The 24,144-nt window shown below is 36.0% G+C and overlaps 1 protein-coding gene and 1 pseudogene across 3 annotated transcripts in view; one reads left to right on the top strand and one right to left on the bottom strand.

Annotated features, from left to right (window-relative positions):
- The window catches only part of LYST (lysosomal trafficking regulator), a 170,705-nt gene that overhangs the window by 42,537 nt on the left and 104,024 nt on the right, over positions 1–24,144 (bottom strand). For 2 of the 3 annotated variants that reach the window (XM_033099812.1, XM_033099811.1), the window contains exons 27-37: positions 22,386–22,552; positions 21,563–21,715; positions 17,346–17,507; positions 16,565–16,753; positions 14,220–14,398; positions 10,631–10,837; positions 4,566–4,742; positions 3,953–4,029; positions 3,624–3,812; positions 727–872; positions 543–639 (exon numbers count right to left, since the gene is read on the bottom strand). In XM_033099812.1, the coding sequence (XP_032955703.1) occupies positions 543–639; positions 727–872; positions 3,624–3,812; positions 3,953–4,029; positions 4,566–4,742; positions 10,631–10,837; positions 14,220–14,398; positions 16,565–16,753; positions 17,346–17,507; positions 21,563–21,715; positions 22,386–22,552 (1,743 nt within the window). The remainder of the gene's footprint in view (positions 1–542; positions 640–726; positions 873–3,623; positions 3,813–3,952; positions 4,030–4,565; positions 4,743–10,630; positions 10,838–14,219; positions 14,399–16,564; positions 16,754–17,345; positions 17,508–21,562; positions 21,716–22,385; positions 22,553–24,144) is intronic. The other variant, XM_033099813.1, reaches the window with a different exon arrangement.
- On the top strand, positions 11,503–13,270 carry LOC117018421 (40S ribosomal protein S15a-like; annotated as a pseudogene).

Here is a 24,144-nt window from a genome sequence, read left to right as displayed (position 1 = left end):
TAGTCAGAAAAGTGCCTCTATTCTTTAATCAAATCACTTACATTTTGCGAGTCTCAGTTTTTCATGTGTAAAATGAGCATGGTAGTAAGTGACCCATTTGCTACTCGACAATGCTATGTGATACCTTGGGTGTTACTGTCTTCCTCGTGTAACGGATAAGGAAGCTGACAGGGAGGGTAAGTAACTTGCCCAAGAACAGACAGCTTAGTACGAGGAGGCCCAGAATCTGACCCTTTTATCACTACACTGGACTGATCTTGAAGCCACCAGAGCGCTATCTACTTCAGAGCTGTTAGAACGTCAACTACGGAAACATGGACGCCAGCGAGGGCCAGAGCATGGTGCCTGAGGTCCAGTGAATCCTTCCTGTCAGAAATGCCTTTTCCTTTTGGATTTTGGCCATTTAACCTGTCCTCTCTGAACCATGTTTAGGACTTCTGCTAAAACCACAGCATTGTCTAAAATAACTACTACACAAGCACTACAACAGACTATGAAAATCTCCTTCAACAGAAGAAAAAACGTCTTATGGATTCAATTACCTTATAGACTCACTTGCAGCTTTGTCTTTTACAGTAGAAGAGAAAGAAGAATGAGTTTTGTCTTCAAAGAGATAAGAGAGTGGTGGTTTGACCAAGTCTGTTGAGGAAAAGAATACGTATTATCTTATTCAATGACCACAGTTGTCTGATCTATTTGTATGTCGAGTCAAGAAGCTGGCAGTACCTTCTGATTTCTGTCTATCCCTCAGGAGATACTTGTTTGGAATAGTTAAGTAACACCTCTGTAAACGCCTCCTCTCTCGATTTGGCCCTTCTGTTGGATCCAGTTGCCATGAAGTTGGATAGTAGATGGGATCATTCCAGACTGCTCTGCAAGTCAAGAGAAAATATTTTTTGAGTGTCAATTGGAAGTACGTACAGCTTTAAAAAAAAAATCACTGTAGAAACTGAACAAATCAAAATTAATCTATTCAGTTAAAAAACCCAACTATTTATATAATGAGACTAGGGAATACACACATGTAGTACAAAAGAATAACGTTAAAAAAAATCAGTCTCCCAGTTCCCTGCCTAGAGGAAAGCTCTGCTACTAGTTTCTTGTATCCATTAAAAATTTTAAAATATATAGATGACTATTATGAATGCATTGGCAATACAGTGAGCTTAATGTAGTTAAAGAAAAAAATCGATTTTCCAAATTAATTTTTTACATTTCCCATTTTGCTTACCATCTAATTAACAAACAAAATTAGTTCATGTTCGTAGTATAAATCACATTTCTTAAAAGATTTCAAAAAATTAATATTTTAAACAAAAGAAAATAGTAGAATCATATTAAATACATTTTTAGAAATAGATAAGAAAGAAATTACCCTTAATCCTTCCTTAAACATATCAAAATACTGGTAGTGGTGATTTTCTTTCATTTTTAAAAATTACAGTTATAATTATTATGTACACCCATTCCTATGTCCTATCTTCTTTCACTGAACATATTATAATCTTAATTATCATCATTTTAAGTGGCTGACTAATATTGCATTGAGTGGATACATCATAATGTATTTAACTCTATTACTATTATTATAGTTATATATGTGTTTCCAATTCATTCTCTAGCATAAATAATGCAGAGATGAAAACCTTTATTGCCCTTCCATATTTTGAATATTTTCCTTAGGATAGAAACACTAAAATAGGATAACTGAAGCTCGAAATAAAATGTTTGTAGGGTTGCTACAATAATGCGAAAGTATAAAAATCACCAAACCTCTGACCAAGGACTAAGACACATTTCTTCCTGCTGTAGATATTAGCACCTAAAAATTATTTGTGTAACATAAAAGGTAAAATATGGTATCTAAAGGTTTAAAGAAAACAACTTAGCCTCTAGCAATATCGAGTAGTTTCCTATCTGTTTATTAAGTCTGTTTGTCTTATGTGAAGAGTGTATTCATGTCTTTTGCTCATTCAAACTTTTGGGATGTTAATATTCTACTTCCAAATCTTTATGAATTTTTAAAATTATAAAAATATTAACTTTGATATATTTGCTGAAAATAAATTTTTATGTTTTGTTATGCTTGCTACAGTTGTTAAATACACTGGAAAAATTAAAGTTCAAATCCATTCATTTCTTCTTTGTAGTTTCTTTTGTTGTGTTTGATCTTAGAAAGTTACCCATCCATCAATGAGATGATAAATACCCTATTTTCTCCTACTTCATAAACTTTTTGAGTTTAATTCTTTCATTCACCTGAAATTTACTTTAGTGTATAATAATTAGGGTGTTTTAGCACCCCAAAAACATACTACTCACTTATCTTATGGCCAACAGACATATGAAAAATGCTCAACATCATTAATCATCAGGGAAATGCAAATCAAAAGCACAGTGAGATACTACCTCACACTGGTCAGAATGGCTAGTATCAATAAGTCAACAAACAAGTGTTGGTTAGGATGTGGAGAAAAGGGAACCCTCATGCACTGTTGGTAGGAATGCAAAGTGGTGCAGATACTATGGAAAACAGTATGGAGATTCCTCAAAAAATTAAAAATTTAACTACCATAAGACCCAGCAATTCTACATCTGGGTATTTATCCAAAGATATAAAAAAACACTAATTCGAAAAGATATATGCATCCCTATGTTCATTGCAGCATTATTTAGAATAGCCAAGATATGGTGGCAACCTAAGTGTCTAAGTATCCATTGACAGATGAATGGATAAAGAAGACGTGGCACGAATGTACCATAGAGTATTAATCATAAAAAAGAGTGAAATATTGCCTTTTGTGACAAAATAGATGGACCTGGAGGATATTATTTTAAGTGAAATAAGTCAGACAAAGGCAAATACTGTATAATTTCACTTATATGTGGAATCTAAAAAATAAAAAACGAACAAACAAAGCGGAAACAAACTCATAGACACAGAGAACAAACTGATGATTGCCAGATGAGATGGGAGTGGGGGGCTAGGCCAAAAAAGGTGAAAGGGATTAAGAAGTATAAATTGCCAGTTTTAAACATAGTCACGGGGATATAAAGTATAGCTTAGGGAATATAGTCAATGACATTGTAATAACTATGTATGGTTCCAGATGGAGTACCTCACGTCGTAAGGTATATAAATGTCTAATTGCTATGCTGCCCACCTGAAACTAATGTAATATTGTATGTATTGACTGTAACTGAAAAATGTATTAAAATAATCTAATCAGTTATCTTAAGCAAATTTAGAGAATACTTTAAATTTCCCTCTTTTCATTATTTGTGATGCATGTTTTAAATTATATTATTAAAATCTTGGCTAGAAAAATATCTATTTCCCAACTATCCTGTTTCAGTGATTTCTCTATTTTCTTGTTATGATCATATTTTAAAATTCAAACCAATATACAGATTTTACTACTTGGAAGAGCTTTCCCCCCTGAGAATTAAAAAAAAAATTCTCATAGGATTATTTTTCAAGATGAACTAAATCACAAATGATTAAAAAATTTAAACGAATGAAATAATGTCATGAATCTTTATTGCAGAATAAAGACAGTATTTAACATCAGTATGTAAAATATTCATGCAAATGACCTGAAATGTCCTCCCACTCTGCTTACCGGTCATGTGTCAGTTGTTGAATAAGTTCCTGCCAGTGTCGGCTGGCACTCAGATCTACTTTATACATTCCTCTGATATGCTGGATCACCTTTTTTCTCTCAATTCCTTGGGCGAGAGACACTGTCTGGGTGATATCTGCTGCTACTTTAGATATATCCTTTGATTTTGAATCGAGACGCTGAAAAAGACTAAACAAACCAGATTGTCCCATAAGTGAAGCACATGTGGAACACGAAATGGGTATCAAAACATACTTTAAAACTAAAGGTATGTGTGAAACTTAATGGATTCCTAAAAGACATGACTTTTAGAACACATATAATCCTACCTTTGTTGATTATTATTAACCGTTTTCTGCCAGGTGGCTTTACTCACACCTTCTTCAGTTTCATATTTCTTTTGTTCCTAAAAGATTTAAATAAGAATGTACTACTTAACACTGGCACAGAGTCCAACAAGCCAATTTTAAAACCAAGTTAACAAAGAAAAAAATATTGTCCCCAGGAGACCAGAATATTAAAATACGTTAATCACTTAAATAGTGCGTAATTCCTCTTTGTTTCCACACAATTGGGGTCACAGGGACGAGGGGAGAATGTTAACCAGTCACCGCACCTGATGAGCTCGCATTAGTTGCTTGCTTCCTTATTTTGCTTTTTCATTAAGGAACGCATGACTCAAGGTTGATGTTTCAATTTGCTTGTCACTATAAAAGTCTTTCCCTCACTGAAAGCTACTGACAATGGATAAGAATGACCACAGAGGAAAAACATTCCTTAAAATAAGCATGGTAGTTCTCTCATGGTAAAAAAACAACATAAAAAAATTACCATTTCAATTCATCATCAATGATATTCTATAAGAAAAAAGCTTTCAATTATTCTTGCATTACAATCAATGGGATCTCCTAAGAAAATTGTTTCTGTGGTGCACAGACTCACCTCTCCGATCATTTTAAGAAGCTCTGGCTTTGTTGACGCACTGGGAGGGATGCACTTATGGCCACAAAACTTTAAGGCATTCATGAGCAGATGTGCTGCGTCCAGTTCTGCCCCAGTCAAGTCATCTTGGTGATTATGGATCAACTCTGACAAATACAAAACTAACTTGGCTCCATGCTTTAAAAAAAGGAACAAAATTTTTCAGTCATAAAGAATTTCTGTTTCTTACATTTAAATTATTTAACAATAATTAAATTAAGTTGCTAGATTTATTTGGTTAGCGCTGGTTTGAATAAGTCAGCTGAAAAAAGACATTTGGGGGAAACCTGAAGAAACTTGACTCTGCATTGGATATATGATGGCATTAGGGAGTATGCTGATTTTGTCAGGTGTAATAATATTGTTAGGGTTATATCAGAACACGTCTTTTGAAAAATGTCATGATTTCTATACTTTATTTTCAAATACTTCAGAAAAAGAAGAAATGATGACAATATGATAAAAATATTAATGACTTAAATCTGGGTGATGGTTATATGCTACTCATTGTATTATTCTTTCTATTTTTCTTAGTATGTTTGAAAAATTTCAGTGTAAAACGAAAAAAGAAAGAGAGAAGAAAAGGAAGGGAGGAAGGAAGGGAGGGAGGAAAAGGAAAAGAAAAGCCAGCAAACTTTTGGGGGAATAACTTTGGAAAGAAATTTGCTAAAGGCATACAGGAAATAAGCTTGGGATAAGGGAAAATAAATCTTAGTTCTTCCCACAGAAAAACTTAACGGGAAGGGAAACTTCTCTTAAAAACGTTAAGGTAAGTGAGTTATGCTTATTTATTCTTTCTCCTCTGACTTCTGCTTGGTAGAATAGAAGTTGGTGAAAATTCCAGAATGAAAACCTGTCTTTGGCCGAGCTTATAAACCTTCACTACTTCCTAGAGAGAACTCTGAAACCAGTGAGATGCCAGCTCTCAGTTTTATGTGTGTCTCCAGAGAAGGGCTGCTTTAAGCCAATCTTTTATGAACAGACCCTAGAACCAAAATTAGAGTGTTGTTACCTAAGGTAATGACAATTGTCCTTCACAGAATAAATCTATGCCAAACTTTGATTCATGATTTTTCAAGTGGCCCTCCCATGCTCTCGATATTACACCCCATTGTTATGTGTACACTGTGTATTATTTAGACATTAATTCAGCCAACAAGTTAAACGTGCATAATTTCATTTTTTAAAAATTTGCATTGATACAAATAGAACTGCATTTGGCTTTATGACATTTAAAACTGTGAACAGTACTAAATGTCAACAAACAGATTTGGAAACTATTACATTTTGGGTGATATTTAAATTAACATGCTGAATCACATCATGTCATTTCCCCGAAGCATAAGATGAACACATGCAATGATGAAAATAGCAAAGCTCATTTTAATGCAACATTTTAAATGAGTCAGGAGACAGCTGCTACCCGACCAAAAGAGAAAACTGAACAGATGCTCTGCGAGTAAAAGCCCTGAAGAGTTGGCAAATAAAGAGAAATGGTAAATGACTGGAATAATTTCATATGCGTGCCTTAAAGGCAGGGTTCTTAATATAACTCTAAAAATGTTTCCGTTTAGCATTCAGTAACATTCTAAAATCATCTTGAAAATCTATCAGAAATGTTTTTATTCATTCTGAATATCCAAAGTAACACTTGATTTTCTTAGACACTGAAGTTGTTTCTAATATCTCATTTTAACATTTTTCGATCAATCACTTATGAATTGTAGTTCCTGGGACTAGAAAGTGTGATTGGGAATCAATGCCAAAAAAAAAAAAAAAGAAGTCTTGTTTTCAGCCCTCGAAAAACTAATTTAAGGAATTGAAAATAATAAAATGCCAAAATGTATAAAAAATACAATTTTCCACGAAGTTTCTAAGAAGGAAGGGTTGAGTAGACTAAAGAAAGGGAGGTAGGTTTTGAAGGCGGTGCACAGTGAGTTGGGTACATGGATAAACGGATGGAATGGGCATGGAGACAGACAGAGGAGAGAAGGCGCTCAGTGCCGTGAGGACACGTGAATGAAGCAGCGTGTCAGCAGTGACACACAGGCTGTGAAAAGGCTGCAGCAGAGATGAGCTCCTGAAAAGAGGAGGCCTTCAGACTGGAGAGTTAGCCAGACTCAAGTTGTAGCAGAAGAGAAACCTGGGGCTTTAAGTATCAGGCAGATTACAAATGGCTATAAAAAGGCAGGAGCAGATCTCTACATGCTGCTGTGGAATGATCTCTAGGATCTATTGATAGTTGAAGAAAGTAAAGTACCGAAGAGTGTGTATAGTCCGCTATCTTTCTTAGTGTTGAGAAGTGGGGGAGATAATATACATTTGTGTGTGTGTGTGTGTGTGTGTGTGTGTGTTTGTACAGATTTGCTTTTATCTCCAAAAGAAATAAACAAATAAAGGTGGTTACCTACAGGGAAAGGGAAAGAATGAGGGGAGGGACTAGAGATAAAAGCTAGAAGCTCTCTAAATGTGCTATTTTCACAACTTAATTTTGGAAACATTTTACATAATTAAAAAGCAAACAAAACCCAATGGAATTTGTAAAAATAGAAAACAAATGGGGAAAAAAATGAACCTAATTAGTTAGTTGAAGTTGGTGGCATAACCAAATAGAGAAAATTATTTTAAGTGCTTTTACAATACTATATTTTCATGGTACACCCATAGTGGTATCCTAAGAACAAAAAGAACCATAAGAAATCTCAGGCTACATTCAAGTGGGTCTGTCATGAGTGATAATGTTGGTCATCGTATTATGAAAATATGACCTATATGTAGATGCAGAAAGATAAAGCAAATCAGTAACTATGCTACTGTCAGCAGGAATCAAGATTATCAACATTAATACAAAGAACTGCAAGTATGAAATCCAAGAAAGAGTGAAGCATCAGTATGAGCTCATCATTTATTTATTTTTCTAAAAAGATACATATTTCCTAACTTTGTCCACTAAAAAGGCTGACAAGAAATGATAACCCAATAGAAATGAATGTACCTAGTTCCTGGACGTACCGTCTCTAAGTACTATTATCTCATTAAAAGAAAACAGGAGCTCCCTGGAGAAAAAGTTTAGTTCCAGGTTGGGAAATAAATATACAGGATGACCCTGGGACATTCTTCTGTTCCAGAAAGCAAGGAAGTTAATCACATTAACATGTTAAAAATTAAAAAGGCCACGTTAAAAGAACACAACAATTTGAACCCACACAGGTGTTAATTTGAATATCAAACAGAACAATAACTACAAGGTTGAACTATTTATAAAATTTATAAAAAATACCTGAGCTCATAATGACACCTCAGAAACAAAAACAAATACAAAAACTGGAGGTTGCTAGGGCACCAATTCAGTATTCTAAACACTAATAAGTAGGCATTTATCTTGCCTTTCCTACACAGACTATAATTTAGAGTACCAAACAGTTGATAAGGGAATATTCTTCCCTATAGATGAATCACAGCTGATAGATGCTGGTGGAATGAGAAACTTAGAGAATTTCCTATTTGCAACTTCTAATGACAAAGTGGATTTTGGCAACTATCAAAGGCATCTAAAACGATTAGGTTAAAGACTGACAATGAACTTTGTAATGGATGGATCAGGCTGATACCATCTTGAAAAGCACGGCAAACAGACATTCTCTGCCTCCAGCTATGATGTAATGGGAAATGTGAAGCACTCCTAGTATTCTTTAAAAAAAAAACCCAACCCCAAAACACCAAAACAAATATGAAACCAAGAACTGGAATCCAGCCAAGCCTCTAGATACAGAGCCATAAGGATACAATCAATCAAATCCAGAATGTGGGAAAGTCTACAGAATAAATGACCTAGTTTCATCAACAAACACATGACGTTTAAAAAATGGTCTGGGAGGGTAATTACCAAGGATTAAAAATATTTAGCACATACCAAACAAATGCAATGTGTGGGCCTTGTTTGGATTCAGAGTCAAGAAAACCATTAAAAAAATATAAGACGTGGGAAATTTTAAACACTGACTGGGTATTAGATGACAATAAGGAATTATAGTTAATATTATTGAGTGTGATAAGTTTTTCTAAAAAAGAGCTTATTGGTCAGAGATACATACCGAAGTATTTACAGGTAAAATGATTTGATACCTGACATTTGTTTCAAAAGTATACAAAGAAAAATCAAATCTGGGTAATGGTCACGTGGGGTTCTTTTTTGATTTCTCCCAACTTGAAAGTATGTTTGAAAGTTTCCATACTAAACATAAAACATCAGGTACAGAAATTTGTTCTTGAGGTGGAGAGGAGGTTATTGTAGTGATCCAAGCATAAGGGGTAGCAGTCTGAACAAGGATGGGTGGGTAAATCACACAGATAGACCGATTAAATAAATGCCTGGCCCCGGTGATAAAATGAATTCAAGAGAGAAGAAGGAGTCAACCACAGTTGCAGTGTTTCAGGCAGTAATCGATAAAGACACCACTGAAAGAAATGGAGGAGCAGAGAAGGGAAGCTGGTGTGGGGAAAAGAGGACTGTTACACCAGGGTTGGATTTTGATGGATGGCACCTTTGCTGGCTGTGAAGGAATGAAAGACCACTTCAAATTCTCCATCAAAGGACCATGGGGCTGGTTGTGCTTCTGCCTCAGCAAAGGAAAGACAATGCCTCTCATGTACGTGAGACGTGTTGATAATGGAAAGAGTACCTAGAAGTGTCACTTCAAAACTGTAACCTTTTGCTTCAGCTTCAGCAAAAGGTTACAGTTTTGAAGTGACACTTACTTTTTAGATATCTATTACATTATTAAATGTTATTTTCTAAAAAAAAAAAACCCACAAAAAAACTGTAACCTTTTGGTTCCTACTATGAAATGAAACATCTGGGTTTTCCAAGTATTAAAAGGGATACCTGTTTTTTCTTATATGTCATTTATTACTTTATTTATAGGGATATAATTTACATGAAATAAAGCATACAGATATTAAGGGTTTGTTTCTATGAGTTTCGACAACTGCATACACCCATGTAACCACTGCCCAAAATAAGATACAGTACATTTTTATCACCCCAGAAAGTTTCCTAATGCCCCTTTTCAATGTCCCTTCTCACTGCCTCCTCCTCAGAGACAACTACTGTCCTAAATTCTATCACCATATCTTAATTCTGCCTGTCCTTGGGCTTTATGAATGTGCACTCTTTTGTGTTTGGCTATCCCTTTTGCCAACACAATGTTTTTGAGCCTCATCCATCACGGTGGGTGTATCAGTAGTCTGTTCCCTTTTATTGCTGTATAATATTCTATTGTATAAATATATCACAATTTGTTTATACATTCTTCTGTTGACAGACATTTGGGCTATTTCCAGTTTTTGGGCTATTAGTAGAAAGGCTGCCATGAATATTTTGCACAAATCTTTTTATGGACATATGTTTTAATTTCTCTTCAGTAAATACCTAAAAATGGAATTTTAGGGTCCCAGGTTAAGTGTGTATTTAACTGTAAAAGAAACTGCTAAATAGCTCTCTAACATGGTTGTACTATTTAAACTTTCCATCTAGCACTCTTGAAGTGATGGGACTTATAGACTCCAAAATTCTTTTAAGTATTTTGATTTTTATCATTCCAAATGATCAATAAATGTTTTCCTATTTTAATTTATTGTAAATATTTTTTAATACGTCACATGTACTATTATTTGAGCTATTCAGTACAGATGCTTCATGGATAATACAGTGCTTTAAAAAAGTCTCCAAACAGTTCTTAAAGAAAACACTTCAAGATTTAGTAACAAACTACAATGGATCTTGTAAGAACTTATATACAGAACTTTTTTAAGCACTGGAAACGGAATGGAAAATAAACAGAGGTCAAATTGAGTCTGGTGTAGAGCATCTGAAGAAAGACCTCAGGTGATATTTGGTAAGAAAACTATATTTATGATGTTTAGCATGAAAATACAATTTAATTTCAGTTCTTGTTTTCTACAATCTTGTTTTCTACAAATTTGTACACCAATAGTTTTCACTTATGAAATACTGAGATACTTACTTGCAGATTTGGGCTAAGACAGTCTCGTAGTATTTCCTGATGATTTGGTTCACGAACTATTTCAAAAATTTGCTTTCTTTCTCGTGAAGGGTGGACTGGTGACAAAATATGCACCAGCAGTCTCCCAAGTTGCATCCGGAAGGTTTCCTTACACGACCATAAGATCTTAGTCCACTGCTGCTTGGAACCACTCGTTTTACTTGAACCCTTAAACCAAAACAGAAAGGAATTAGAATCAGAAGGAATTAGGATCGTAAGCAATACACTAACCTCAACACAGCCCTGAAGAGGATCATACAACATGTTTTATTCTAGATTTTTAATAACAGTCTCAATTATAGATATACATAGTCATACGAAGGGTGTTTAAAAGAGATGGATATACACCAATGTTTACAGCAGCATTGTTCAAAACAGCCAAAATGTGGAAACAATCCAGATGTGCACTGCTGGACAAATGGATAAATAAAATGTGGTCCACACATAGAAGGGGATATTATTCAACCTTAAGAAGGAACTTGAAAACATAATGCTAAATGAAATAAGCCACACACAAAAGGACAAATACTGTATGAAATACTGTATTATAATAACACATGAAATATCTAGAAAGTCAAATTCATGGAGACAGGAAGTATAATAGTAGTTATCAGAGGATAGAGGAGGGGGTCATAGGGGTTACTGTTTAAGGGGCAGAGCTTCAGTTTGGGAAGATGAAAAAGTTGTGGAGACAGATGGTGGTGATGGTTGTACAACAGTGTGAATGTACTTAACACCACTGAATTGTACCCTTACAAATGGTTAAAACAGTACATTTTATGTTATTCACCATAATTAAGTCCTAAACCACTTAAAAAATTACCTAGGGCCACATGCAAAAGAATGAAAGTAGACTGCTATCTGTCACCATATACCAAAATTAACTCAAAATGGATCAAAGCCCTAAACGTAAGATCTGAAATAATAAATTGCACAGAAGAAAGCATATGTACTAAACTTACAGACCTTGGGTTCAGAGAGCATTTTGTGAATTTGACCTCAAACGCAAGGAAAGTAAAAGCAAAAATAAATGAATGGGACTATATCAAACTAAAAAGCTTCTGCACAGCAAAAGAAACCATCAACAAATCAAAGAGGCAACCAACTGAATGGGAGAAGATATTTGCAAACAACACCTTCGATAAGGGGCTAATATCCACTCAACAAGAGAACAATCCAATTAAAAAATGGGCAGAGGACCTGAACAGACACTTCTCCTAAGAAGACATGCAAATAGCCAACAGATACAAGAAAAAATGCTCAATTTCACTAGCTATTAGGGAAATGCAAACCAAAACCACAATGAGACCAATTCACACCTGTTGGAATGGCTATTATCAACAAGGTAAGTAATAACAAGTGTTGGAGAGGTTGTGGAGAAAAAAAAACCCCTCATACACTGCTGGTGGGAATGTAAACTGGTACAGCCACTATGGAAAACAGTATGGAGATTTCTCAAAAAATTAAGAATAGAATTACCGAATGACCCAAGTAATCTCTCTTCTGTGTATCTACCCAAAAAATCTGAAAACATTTATCCATGAAGATATATGTATCCTTGTGTTCACTGAAGCATAATTCACAGTGGCCAAGACATGGAAACAATCAAAATGTCCTTCAATAGATGATTGCATAAAAAAAGATGTAGTACATATATACAATGGAGTACTACTCGGCCATAAGAAAAGATGAAATACTTTCATTTGTGACAATAGGGATGGATCTTGAGATTATCATGCTAAGCAAAATAAATCAGACAGAAAAAGTTGAGAACCATATGAACTTCACTCATATGTCGGATATAAAACTGAAAGTAACAAATGTGCAAAACAAACAAATAAAAACTAATAGACGCAGGCAACAATTTAGTGGTTACTAGAGGATAAGGGGGGAGGGGGAGTGGTAGAAGAGGGCAAAGGGGGTCAAAGACATGGTGATGGAAGGAGAACTGACTCTGGGTGGTGAGCACACGATATATACATGATATATTATAGAATTGTACACTTGAAACCAATATAATTTTACTAACCAATGTCACCCCAATAAAATTAATAAAGATCAAAAAAATTACCTAGAGCTTGGAAATTTTAAACTCAAAAAAAAAAAAAAAGAACCATCAAAGAACAATGGTAGATAAGCCCACACTGTTTTGCAATATAAAAAAGATTCAGCTCTTCCCGCCATCTTTCCGTGCACCATAGTGGAACACGTGAATGTCCTGGCTGATGCTCTCAAGAGCATAAATAATGCCGAAAAGAGAGGCAAACTCCAGGTTCTTATCACGCTGTGCTCCACGGTCATCGTCCACTTTCTAACCATGATGCTGAAGCATGGTTACATGGGCGAATTTGAAATCATTGATGATCACAGAGCTGGGAAATTGTTGTGAACCTCATGGGCAGGTTAAAGAAGTGTACAGTGATAAGGCCCAGATTTGATGCACAAATCAGAGATGTAGAAAAATGGCAGAACATCCTGCTCTTGTCCCGCCAGTTTGGTTTCACTGCACTGACAACCTCAGTGGGCATCATGGACCACGAAGAAGCAAGACGAAAACACACACAGGAGGGAAAACCTGGGATTCTTTTTCTAGGGATGTAATACATATGTGTAAATGAAATGCCTCAATGGAAAAAAAAAGAGAAAGTATTCATAATAAAGACTTGTATTAGTACTAAAATATGAGTATAATCGTCACAAAGTAAAAACTGCATACAAACTGACCACCATTATTCCCTAACAAATAACCAAATGAGCCCTTTCAACTGGGTCCCACTAAGGCTAACCCAGTGCTGATCAAATCTCCTGTATCTGATTTAAAACTGGCTTCAGCACATTTCAGAGTTTATTCTGAGTTTTGGAAACGGCTCTCCAATTACTCCTAGTCCTAAGGGCCCCGCGTGAATGATTCAGTTCTAAGTGGAACCTGCAGACACCAACATCTAGTTTAGATTTAGAGACTGGCAGAGTCATGATTGATGAGTTCTGCGAGAATAGGTTGGCCTTTGGTATCTGTGGAGTGTGCTGACTGACTTGTCCCCTATGGTTGACACTGAGCGACCCACGGAAACCCAAGTGAGCCGGTGATAAATGAAGCCTGACACTTGTCAGGACCCTCTATATATAATTCTCTATATAATTTTGAAGGTGTTAGATACGTTTAAACCCAGATCTAAGCTTCATAATAATTCATAATAATAACTCAAGAGTAAGTAGCTACAAATAAAGTACTTTAAAAATAGGTTATGAATTTAAACTATCATAGAACTCACTAAAGCCTGACTCTTTTCTGATGCTGCTCTTACTTAAAGTACAATATTAGAAAATGGTTTTCAGATTACAGACTTAAAAACCAGTGCTGCACAAAGTGAGTCCTTTTGAAGAGGGTAAATCAAGCAATATATATTTCTCCATTATTAAAATTCAAGTTATCTGAGTTTCAGAAAACCTTGTGAGAGTAGAAATATGATTTTGAAAACATAATACAGACAAATGAAACCTGTACTCCTTTTGTATGAATGAACATTCTCCATTTAATAAACTTACTTACAATAGATACTTTGAATCCTTCTACTAGATACGTGAATATTTCTTTCTGAAATGGATTGAAAACGGAAGGCTGTTCATGATGAATGTTTTCTTCAGAAATTTCAGTCTGGGAAACTGAGGTCTTGCTTTGAGTGGCATTTTCTGGAGTACTCAAAATGTCAATAATGTCTGGATTAAAGACTGAATTACAAAAAAGATAAAAAATTAGTCAAATCACCGATACCTAGTCATTGCAAATGTAATGATGCTGCTAAAAATATTCCATGCAATTACTATTTCAGTTGTCACAATACAAATGTATTAGATGTCGAATACACTAGAGAAAGTGAATGCACCTACAACAATGAAGAAATTTAAACACACATAAGTCATGCAATTCTAAATTAAGGATTTCTTTTACTAATGAAGAAGAATTAAAGTGCAAAATTGTTAAAGCCATGAGGTTCTGGTGCAAGTCGGACATGAAGACCACGTGATGCTTACACTGGTCAGATATGCGGAGCTGTTTCACTGCATACACTATTCCATTAAAGCTGTGTATGTGATAAAAATGGTTCCATTTCAGAGTTTAGCCTGGGGCCAGTTGCCCCAAATATGAATTAGAAAAGTTGTTTTTTGTTTTTTTTTTTTTAAATCTTGGGTATATTATGTTTTCCTAGTGATCAACAATTACTGTTTTCTTTTTCTTGCCTTCTTGGGGTTATTGGAACATTTTTAAAAATTCCATTTTAACTTATCAGTAGTGCTTTTGAGTGTTTGTTTGCATAGCCGTTTAGTGGTTGCTCTAACCAGAACATTTTATGTATAAATATATAAACCATTAACCACTATAGAACTGCAAATTGAAACCACAATGTGGTATCACTACACGTCTATCAGAACGGCTAAAATTAAGAATAGCAACAACTCCAAATACTAGTAAAGATGTGAAAAAACCTGGATCTCTCATGCATTGCTGGTAGGAATGTAAAGTTATGCATTTACTCTGGAAAAGTTGGACAGTTTCTTAACAAGAACAAAACACACACTACCACACAACTCAACAATTACACTCCTGGGCATTTATCCCAGGAAAATTAAGACTTATGTTCACACAGAAACCTTCATGTAAGTGTTATAGCAGCTTTCCTTATAAGAGCCAAAAACTGGAAACAACCCAGATGGTCTTTCAACAGGTGAGTCTGGTACATCCATACTATGGAACACTACTCAGCAAAAACAAAAAAATGCAACAACCAGGAAGGCTTTCCAGAAAATTATTCTGAGTGAAAAAAGCCAAGCTACATTCTTTATAATTCCATTTATGTAACATTCTTGAAATGATGAAAATGGAAATGGAGAACAGATTTTGGAGGTTGCCCGAGACTAAGGAAGGGGTGGGGGATAGGAAGAAAGTGGTTATAACTATAAAAAGGCAACATAAGGGATTCCTATGGATGGAAATGTTCTGTTTCTTGACTGTATCAATTTCAATATCCTGATGTGATGTTGGTAGTTTTTCAGGATCCTGTACACTGGGTACAGGGTCCATTGGGGTACACTGGGTACAAGGTACATGAGATCTCTCTGTAATATTTCTCAAAAACTACATGTGAATCTATGATTATAGTAGTTCCTCCTTATTCGTGGTTTCACTTTCCATGGTTCCAGTTAACCACAACCACTGAGGTCCAAAAATATTAAATGGAAAATTCCAGAAATAAACAATTCATAAGTTTTAAATTGCACACCATTCCAAGTAGCGTGATGATATCTCCCGCAGTCCCGCCCGGGACGTGAATGTCCAGCGTCTCCCACTGTATAAACTCCCCACCCATGAGTCACTTAGTAACCATCCTGGTTATCAGTTCAAGTGTCTGGGTATCACAGTGCTTATGTTCAAGTCCCCCTTATTTTATTAATAGTGGCCCCAAAGCTCAAGAGTAGTGATGTTTGCAATTCAGATATGCCAAACAGAAGCTGTGAAGTGCTTCCTTTATGTGAAAAGGTATATATGTATAGGAAAAAACATAGTGTTTATAAGGTTTGTACCATCTGCGGTTACAGGCATCCATGGGGGTCTTGGAATGTATCCCCTGTGGAGAAGGGGGGGAAGACAAAACCTCAAAGAGAAGGTAAAAGAATAAATAGATTGCCTGTATTCTCAATCTAGGCCAGCATGTAACACATTGAAGAATGGACTTTTATTCAAGACTATTAGCTCCAAATAAGAAAAATTTTTTAATAGCATGGATGTTAAGAATGAAAAAGTAATGCTGTTTAAAAATATGAAACCTATTCAGTTCCCTCTTCAATTATTTTCCTTTTAATTCAATATCTGAGCAAGCACATATTCTCTCATCCTACCTTGATAAACAACCCTGTTAACTGCTAAGATGGTGAGCCTTTGCAGCCTCTGGGCAAGTTCCGTTTCAGTCGCCTGCACAGGGTTCTGGCTCACTCTCCGTTGCATCATCATATGAAGTTCATCGCTCGCCACAGAACGCATTTTCATCAGAAGAGAATCAGTTTCAGAAAGGGGAAATTTTCGAGGACCTTCAAATATATAAATCAAAACATCAAATGCCAGAGTTACAAGGATAAGAAAACTATTTTTTGCTGTAACCTTTTGATTATCAGACCATGAAAAGAACCTTATTTAATACAAAGTTAATTCATACAAAGGAAAGAGAGTGATTAAGAGAAAGTGATGTTTCTCCCTCTGTAAAGAAGTGCAACAGTACTTCTGATTTCAAAATCCTAAATAAGAATGCTGGAGCCAGTGACAGCCTAGTAGGGTGGCTATCATTCGCAAAATTTGCATCTCCTGAAAAATTCAATGAATTAGAAGCTTATATGTAAGTACTTCAGAATGCTTTGACAAAATATTTTGAAATACTGTTTCACTTCCTTGTATTCCAAAATAATTAATAGATTTTTAAAGCACATTGTGTTTTAGTAAGAACATGATTATTTCTGGATAATTACCATTGTTGAATTTTATAAAGTAGTTTTGAAAAGTGAAGATAGTGACATAGTAGAAATTAAATCATTTGCATCACTTAGGATTCAATCCTACAAGAGAATTTCATGAGAAATGTTTCCTGATTGAACAGGTAGGATCAGGGTTCCTGCACCATTACTGCACCTGCTCCGAGAGGTACCACACAGGTAGCGGATCCAGGAGAACACGGGGGTAATGAGTCTTGATTTAGTGGACTGAAGGAGAAGGGCATCGGAAGTTGACCATAGGAACGAAAATGGCGTCTTGGCAGGTAAGGAACAGTGGGACCCTTCATTGGAATTGAACCTTTGTTTTAAATTATGAAAACATGTATCAATTTCCATAAACAGCCTCTATACACATTACTTACACGTACTAAAATATGATAGGCTTTAATGACTCGTCCTGCAAGATATTTAAATATTTTAATAGCATTTTAGACTGCCCAATATTTTAAGTATCAGTATTTTTAATTAGTGAATACATTTTGGTGGGTATGGTCACCTTTGAGACAAAACGAAGCAAATAAAAAGAAAAAACTTCATATCCGGGATATAGTCAAGAATAATACTGTCAGACTACGTCCTTAGTTTAAGCAGATTCTTCCGAGCATCTCCCTCTCTGACAGCTTTCCTCTGTATCAGCAGCTGACAGTCACAATTCAAAGGCACAGCCGTGTACTGACGAAGGAAATAGTGGTTTGCAGTGCTGCATACTGGGGAAACTGGGGGTATTTCAGCTCTCACGCTCTGATGTCACACTGCACTGGTGCGACCTCGAGTATACTCCTTTCTAAGCCGCAGTTTCCTCATATGTAAGATGTGGATTAGAAAGTAAAATAGAGCCAACCCTACAGGTCGGTATTTGTCACCATCTGACACTATATTAAATACATGTGTTTACTGACCAATAGGCTTATTGACCAGTTTATCCAGGACAATATAAGTTCCATGAGAGCAGATAAAATGATAACATGGCTGACGCTCAGTCAATATGGTTGATGGCTGGGAGAATGGATAAAGAGGTTGTTCTGTGGGCTAAATAAAATAATGAACATAAAACATAATGCCTCTCTCATATAAAGAATCAAAAGTTGTTAGTAGTTTATATTGTTATTAATGGTTGAAATATAAAGGAAATTCATGTGTATGTGAATTATAATACTAATACAACATTTATTATTTATTTACTACAGTTTAAATGTATATGTAGCATTTTATATAATACCCAAATGCTACTTCTACCTTCATGCAACAAGGTGATGTGTAAAGGTTTTCGTATTCATAAGCAGTCAAAAAAATACATATAAAAGAATGTACATTGCTACCCTGTTTATAATAGCAAAAACAAAAAAGTAAAAAAAATATACCTTTGTTTATTGATAAAGATAACAAAAGATGATCACGGCAAATCAATATAATAGATTATTATGCATTCATTAAACATAAAGGATATTTACAGTAAATGGAACGATGTCTATAATATTGATTGAAAACAGAAACCAGTTTACAAACAGAAGCTACAGTATCATACCATTTAGGTAAAATTCTTTCTCTTATAAATCTCTACCAAAAAGGAGACAGAGGCTAAGAAATCGGTGCTTTGTTCACTGGGTAGTAGAGACCCATCGGGGCTGTTGAGCAGAAGAGTGGTACACGAGCCAGGCAGTAAGAAGATTAATCTGGCAATAAATAGTATCTAACTCCGCTAACAGGACTGGACGCCCAATAATGACGAAAGCGCTGCTGAAGAAACGGGGGTTCCCAGAGGAAATCTGTCTGCTCCAAGAACATGGTGTGGCCCCAAGAGAAGCTGCAGGTGCTGGCTGTCCCCACACCTCCTGCTGGAGGTGCTTCCAGCAGGGGGCGGCAGTGGGGCTGAAGGTGGCACCTGATGGTTGGAAGAATGAGCAGTTTTCAATTAATGCTAACTAAGTCTATTTAGGAAAAAGCCACCCCACACTAATGAGAAGAGCTTGTTTTAAATCTCTGAAGGGACAGTTCATCATCTAAATGATGGAACTAGGAACAGAAATCCCTTAGTCACTTCCATATTAAGAACAAATAGACCCAGAAGCAGAGCGGCTTCTTGCTTTGGATCTTTCGTATCCATAGGGGACAAAGCCAATATACTTTTCACTAACAGTGAAGAAACAAGACGCGTCATTCCCAAATACATAAGTAAAACAGATGGAAGGAATTACAAAGCAATACAAAGAGGCATTTTGTAAACTGTGCGCACAAAGACAGAACTTAAATAAAGCAGTATTTAGAACAGGGCGAATTCTTGGGAGAGACCTAGAGAGATGGGCCCTAGAGATAGGACAGACCGGGTTTGAGTAGATGCAGGTGGTGCCGGACACAAAAGGAAGAGTGTAGGTGTCCTTGGTCCAGCAGCCTCTAATTCTAGGTCTCAGAGGATCTGTAAAATGAGGAGGCCGGACTGCAGGACTTTTAAGGTCTTTTATCAAGTGCAAGATTTGTGGGATTCTACAAACGGTTTACAGCAATGGCATTGACTTAAGAGCGAAAAGGAAACCACAGGGGTCAGAAAAACAGGAGAATGGTGTAGAGAAAGGACTAAATGTCCATTATCCACTTTAAGATGACTCAGACAAATAAACTTGCAGCCAAGCAGGGTTCTGAGGCTCTAGGTGATAAAAATGCTAGTTAGTATCTGAAGAGAGTGTGGACGGCCTGTTAGACACCACAGAGCTCAGAAAACAGCAGAGGGGCTCCTGTGTGGCCCAGGCACAGACTGACGTAGAGACGACCAGGGACCTGGGGATAGAGGCAGAGAAGAAATGGACGTGAGAGTGAGTGATATCAACAAGAAAGAAAGTGGGAAAGGCGTACATTCTCATATAGCTGAGGGTGACTGCCATCTAAACGGTCACGAACCATGTCAGGAATCCTGCAGAGGAAAGGTGCCCAGACTGGCACGTGGGAAGCAGAGCAGTGCTGCCAGGCTTGGTACAAGATGGAGTTCTACCTGAACAAAAGGGGGTGACGGGGAAAGCAGCTCAAGGGGAGAGACTGTGTTCAGATGCCAAATGAAGGAAGACTGGAGAGGGGCAATGTGGGTGTTTTAGAAGTTTTATTTACATAAGCTTTTATTTAGCACAATCTAAATACGACTGCCAAACAATGTATATTTAATAGCTTTTCTCTACAGATGAGTTTTTCACATGGTTTTCAAATTCGGCATAGCACTAAATACAATGAAGTAGTTTAACATAAGTAACAGACAGATTTGGATTTAAAAGCCCTTAAGGCTGTGTCGGTGATTAAACGTCAAACAATTTAGCAAACACTCTGTTTGGAGATACGTGTGTGTACATATATACCCACTATACATATATACATGTATATGTATATGTGTCTGTGTACCTTAGATACATATAGGAGGGTGTATTATGCTATCTTTCAGCATCATGCGTGTAAAGTATAAAGGGTATAGCAGATTTTGTAGAAAAAATAAGGAAGTCTAACAGTATTAATACTTACTATTTGATGCTATGTACTAATTCATAGCAAGCCCTGATATAGTGTGTGTTCTAACCACATCTGCGCCACCACTGTCCCCTACCTTGACTATGGCAATAGCCTCCTGCCTGACACCCCTTCTGCCCCCATCTTTTGTACTCACCTCTAATCCACTCTCCACACAGGAGCCACAGTGGTCTATAGAAAATGAACATCTGACAATGTCATGCCACCTACTTAAGCACCTTTGATGAGGTCCCATCAGGATGAAGTCTAAACTCCTAACATAGCCTCTATGGTCACATGCAAACAGGCCCATACCACAGGTGCAGCCTCACACGTCGCTCTCCCCCAGTGCTACACTCCAGCCAACAGCTTCTTCCAGCTCCCTGAGCAAGACTTGCTTTCTCCGGCCGGAACTCTCGCGGAAGCCGTTCCTTCTGCCTGTAACACCGTCCTCTGACATTGTTCACTCCTTTCCATCCTTTGGGGCCATATTGAAATCTCACCTCCTCAGAGACTTCCCTACCTCTTGATGTAAATTGGGTTGCCCTGTCAGAGTCTTGATTCCCAACTTCTACATTCCTCTACTATTTTATAATCTCTGCAAGGGCAGATTCTGCCTCTGTTTCTTTAAATCACTGTATCTTCAACATTTAACACACTGCTTAGCACATGGCGGGTGCTCAAGAGATAATTAAATAAGAACAGCACTGAAAAGAAAGCAGTAGAGTAGTTTCTTCTGGGAGGAAAAATTTCTCAAATTTTATAGCTTAACTTTTAAAATCATACTTTAAAAACGTGAATAGCACCAGAAAATATGAAAGCCAAGCTACCTTCAATTTGTAGTTATTAAAATATTATTTCAATACTCACCAGCAATGCTCTTCCGCTTTTGAAATACTGTCTGATGGGGAGCAGAAGGTAACTGGAATGAATTTGTAAGGTTTTCGGAGTCATGATTTGCGGTGGTCCTTATAAATTCCATAGCAGCCTGGAGAACTCTGAACTGTAGTGCAACAGCCATATCTAAAAACAGCAGATACTAGAGTGTTTTCAAACTATGTGGCTGTCAATGTTTTTATTGAATTATGTTTATATTCATGCAATATCTAAATTGTCATAAGTTAAAACTTGCTAATCAGCATGGTTCTTGATGGTAAATATTTTTTTAGTATATGTGCTGCCCAAGCGAGCACAACAAACATTTTTTAAACTGTTTTTACAAGCAATTTTAAAGCAAATTTCTAAATGGTCGCTATAAAAAATTTAATGGAAAAATACCAGTCCACAAATGTATTTCATTTTATATAATTGTTTTAAAGAACAAGTTTTTAATATATAAGGCAAAAGGTTAACCAGAAATTCTCACATTTTTCTGTTTCATAGTCACATTAATATTTGCCATTAAAGAAAACTAAAGGGCATTATTATTCAACATAAGCCTTTCAATTCTATTTGGTATGAGAGATCAGCAGCTTCTTTGAATAATATGTTGCCAGCTACTAATTACATACAGGCATCACTTTTTTTTCTTTTTGCCATTTAAGGAGGCTTCTTTTAAAAGCTGATAGATATCATCACAAAATTAAGTATAAACTTTCAGTAAAATAGTCTCCAAGAAGAAAGAGATTAGGTTCAAATAACATTTTTGACTACTACACAACTCCCCCCAAACTCCATAAAAATTCAATCTTACTTTGTGTCCTCTGGTTTTTGCTATTTTGAAGATATCCAAGCAGTACAATGAGGTCTTCAATGACTCTAAAATATTGTATGCCTGAGGAGCTGCAGGCATGAATTGTAACTGCTATGAAAAGTTGCTGTATATCACAAGCAAGCAATTTGTATTCATTCAAAGGAATGCTAAAGAAAAAGAACAAGTGATTTAAGGCAAAGAGAACGGGTTTAATCCCTGTTCTACCAGCAGTCATTCATGCATGCATGCATTCATTCAACATTTATTCATGCTTACTCTATGGCAAGTAATATGAAATGCACGCTAGAAATAGAAATAGGAAGGCATGCTTTGACTCCTGTCGAACAGTTTGTCTTGCAGAGGAGCAGACAAGTAAAGAGATAACTACAAACAGTAAATGGTACAAAGTGTAACATCAGGGGTTAACACAAGATACTGTGGGAAATCATAGGCAGGCTGCTAACCCACACTAACGGTGGAGATTTTGTAGGTATGAGCAGAACATTCTGAGAAGGCTTTGCAGAGAAGATGAATTTAAATCAATTAATTAACCTCTCTGAATCTCACTTATACAAATTATAGTTATTTTAAGGACTCAAAGAAATAATAGATTTGAATACATACTAATCACTTATAAATACCTAATACATATGAATTAATTACTTCTGTCCCTCAATTTTTAACCTTGATAATCTACCTCAGTGTGTGATATTAAGCATAAATACTAATCTCCATTTACTTTTTCCAAATCAAACAAGAGTTAGAAATGGCAATTGTTTGGGTCAATTAATAGAGTCTCATATTAGGGACATTCACTAGGTACAATTTATTTATAAAAACAACAAACTACTTCTAGAAGACGCCTGCAGGCACTCTTCCCAAGTTCTACCAACTTAATGTATTGTAATGTAATCAAGACTAAGTGTTTTAGGAAATACAGTACTTTGTATTTCTTTGTATTTCTCATATGTCCAGCATACAGAACTGAACTGAGCTGAGTGCAAGGAGTCTCTCTTGTACTCACAGAACCTCTTTGGCCTAAGTATCGCCAAGGATATGCTCTATCTTCTCTGCAAGATAGTATTTAATGCTTGACCATGCCATAAGATGGTGCTTCTGGAGAATTATATTTTAACATTATGCTAATAAAAATGTTACACTGTACATCATAAACGCAAACACCAAAGACACAAAATTCAAATAAAAATGTAATCTCTTATTTTTTAAAGCTGTTATTCAATTTTGTGGTCAGCCATTTGCCGATGTACCTCAGCAATTAGAAATTAAGTTTTGGCAGTAGACAGTGCTGCAGTTTGCTAAAAGTAGGACAGCACAGTGAGTTCAAAGCATAGGCTTTTGAAGTAAGTGTTCAATCTCAGGTTATCTACTATTTACTAGCTGTGTGATCTTCACCAACTTACTATCTCTCATCCTCAATTTCCTATTCCTATAGAGATAATAATTTTTACAAGACTTTAGTGGAAGCTTGGTAAGTATATTTCAGGACCGCTAAACTTATTCAACTTGTCTTCAAGTTCTAAGTACCTATAAGTAGGTCATATAAATATCATCTCTGTTAACTAAACTTTGTTGAAAATGATGGAAAATATGCACCTCCAAATTTAATTTAATTAATTCAATCAGTTTTGTAAGAAAGAAGTTCTTTGAAAGTGTTATGAAAAATCAGATGCTTTACCTGATTACTAAAACCTATTACTAAAGTTTTCCCTTCCAAAGTATTTGTCAGATGCAGTTTTAA

This window comes from Rhinolophus ferrumequinum, chromosome 27, assembly GCF_004115265.2.
Source record: "Rhinolophus ferrumequinum isolate MPI-CBG mRhiFer1 chromosome 27, mRhiFer1_v1.p, whole genome shotgun sequence".
NCBI classification, from domain to species: Eukaryota; Metazoa; Chordata; class Mammalia; order Chiroptera; family Rhinolophidae; genus Rhinolophus; species Rhinolophus ferrumequinum.
The sequence above is the reverse complement of the archived record's forward strand: the minus strand, read 5'-3'. Positions and strand labels throughout refer to the sequence as shown.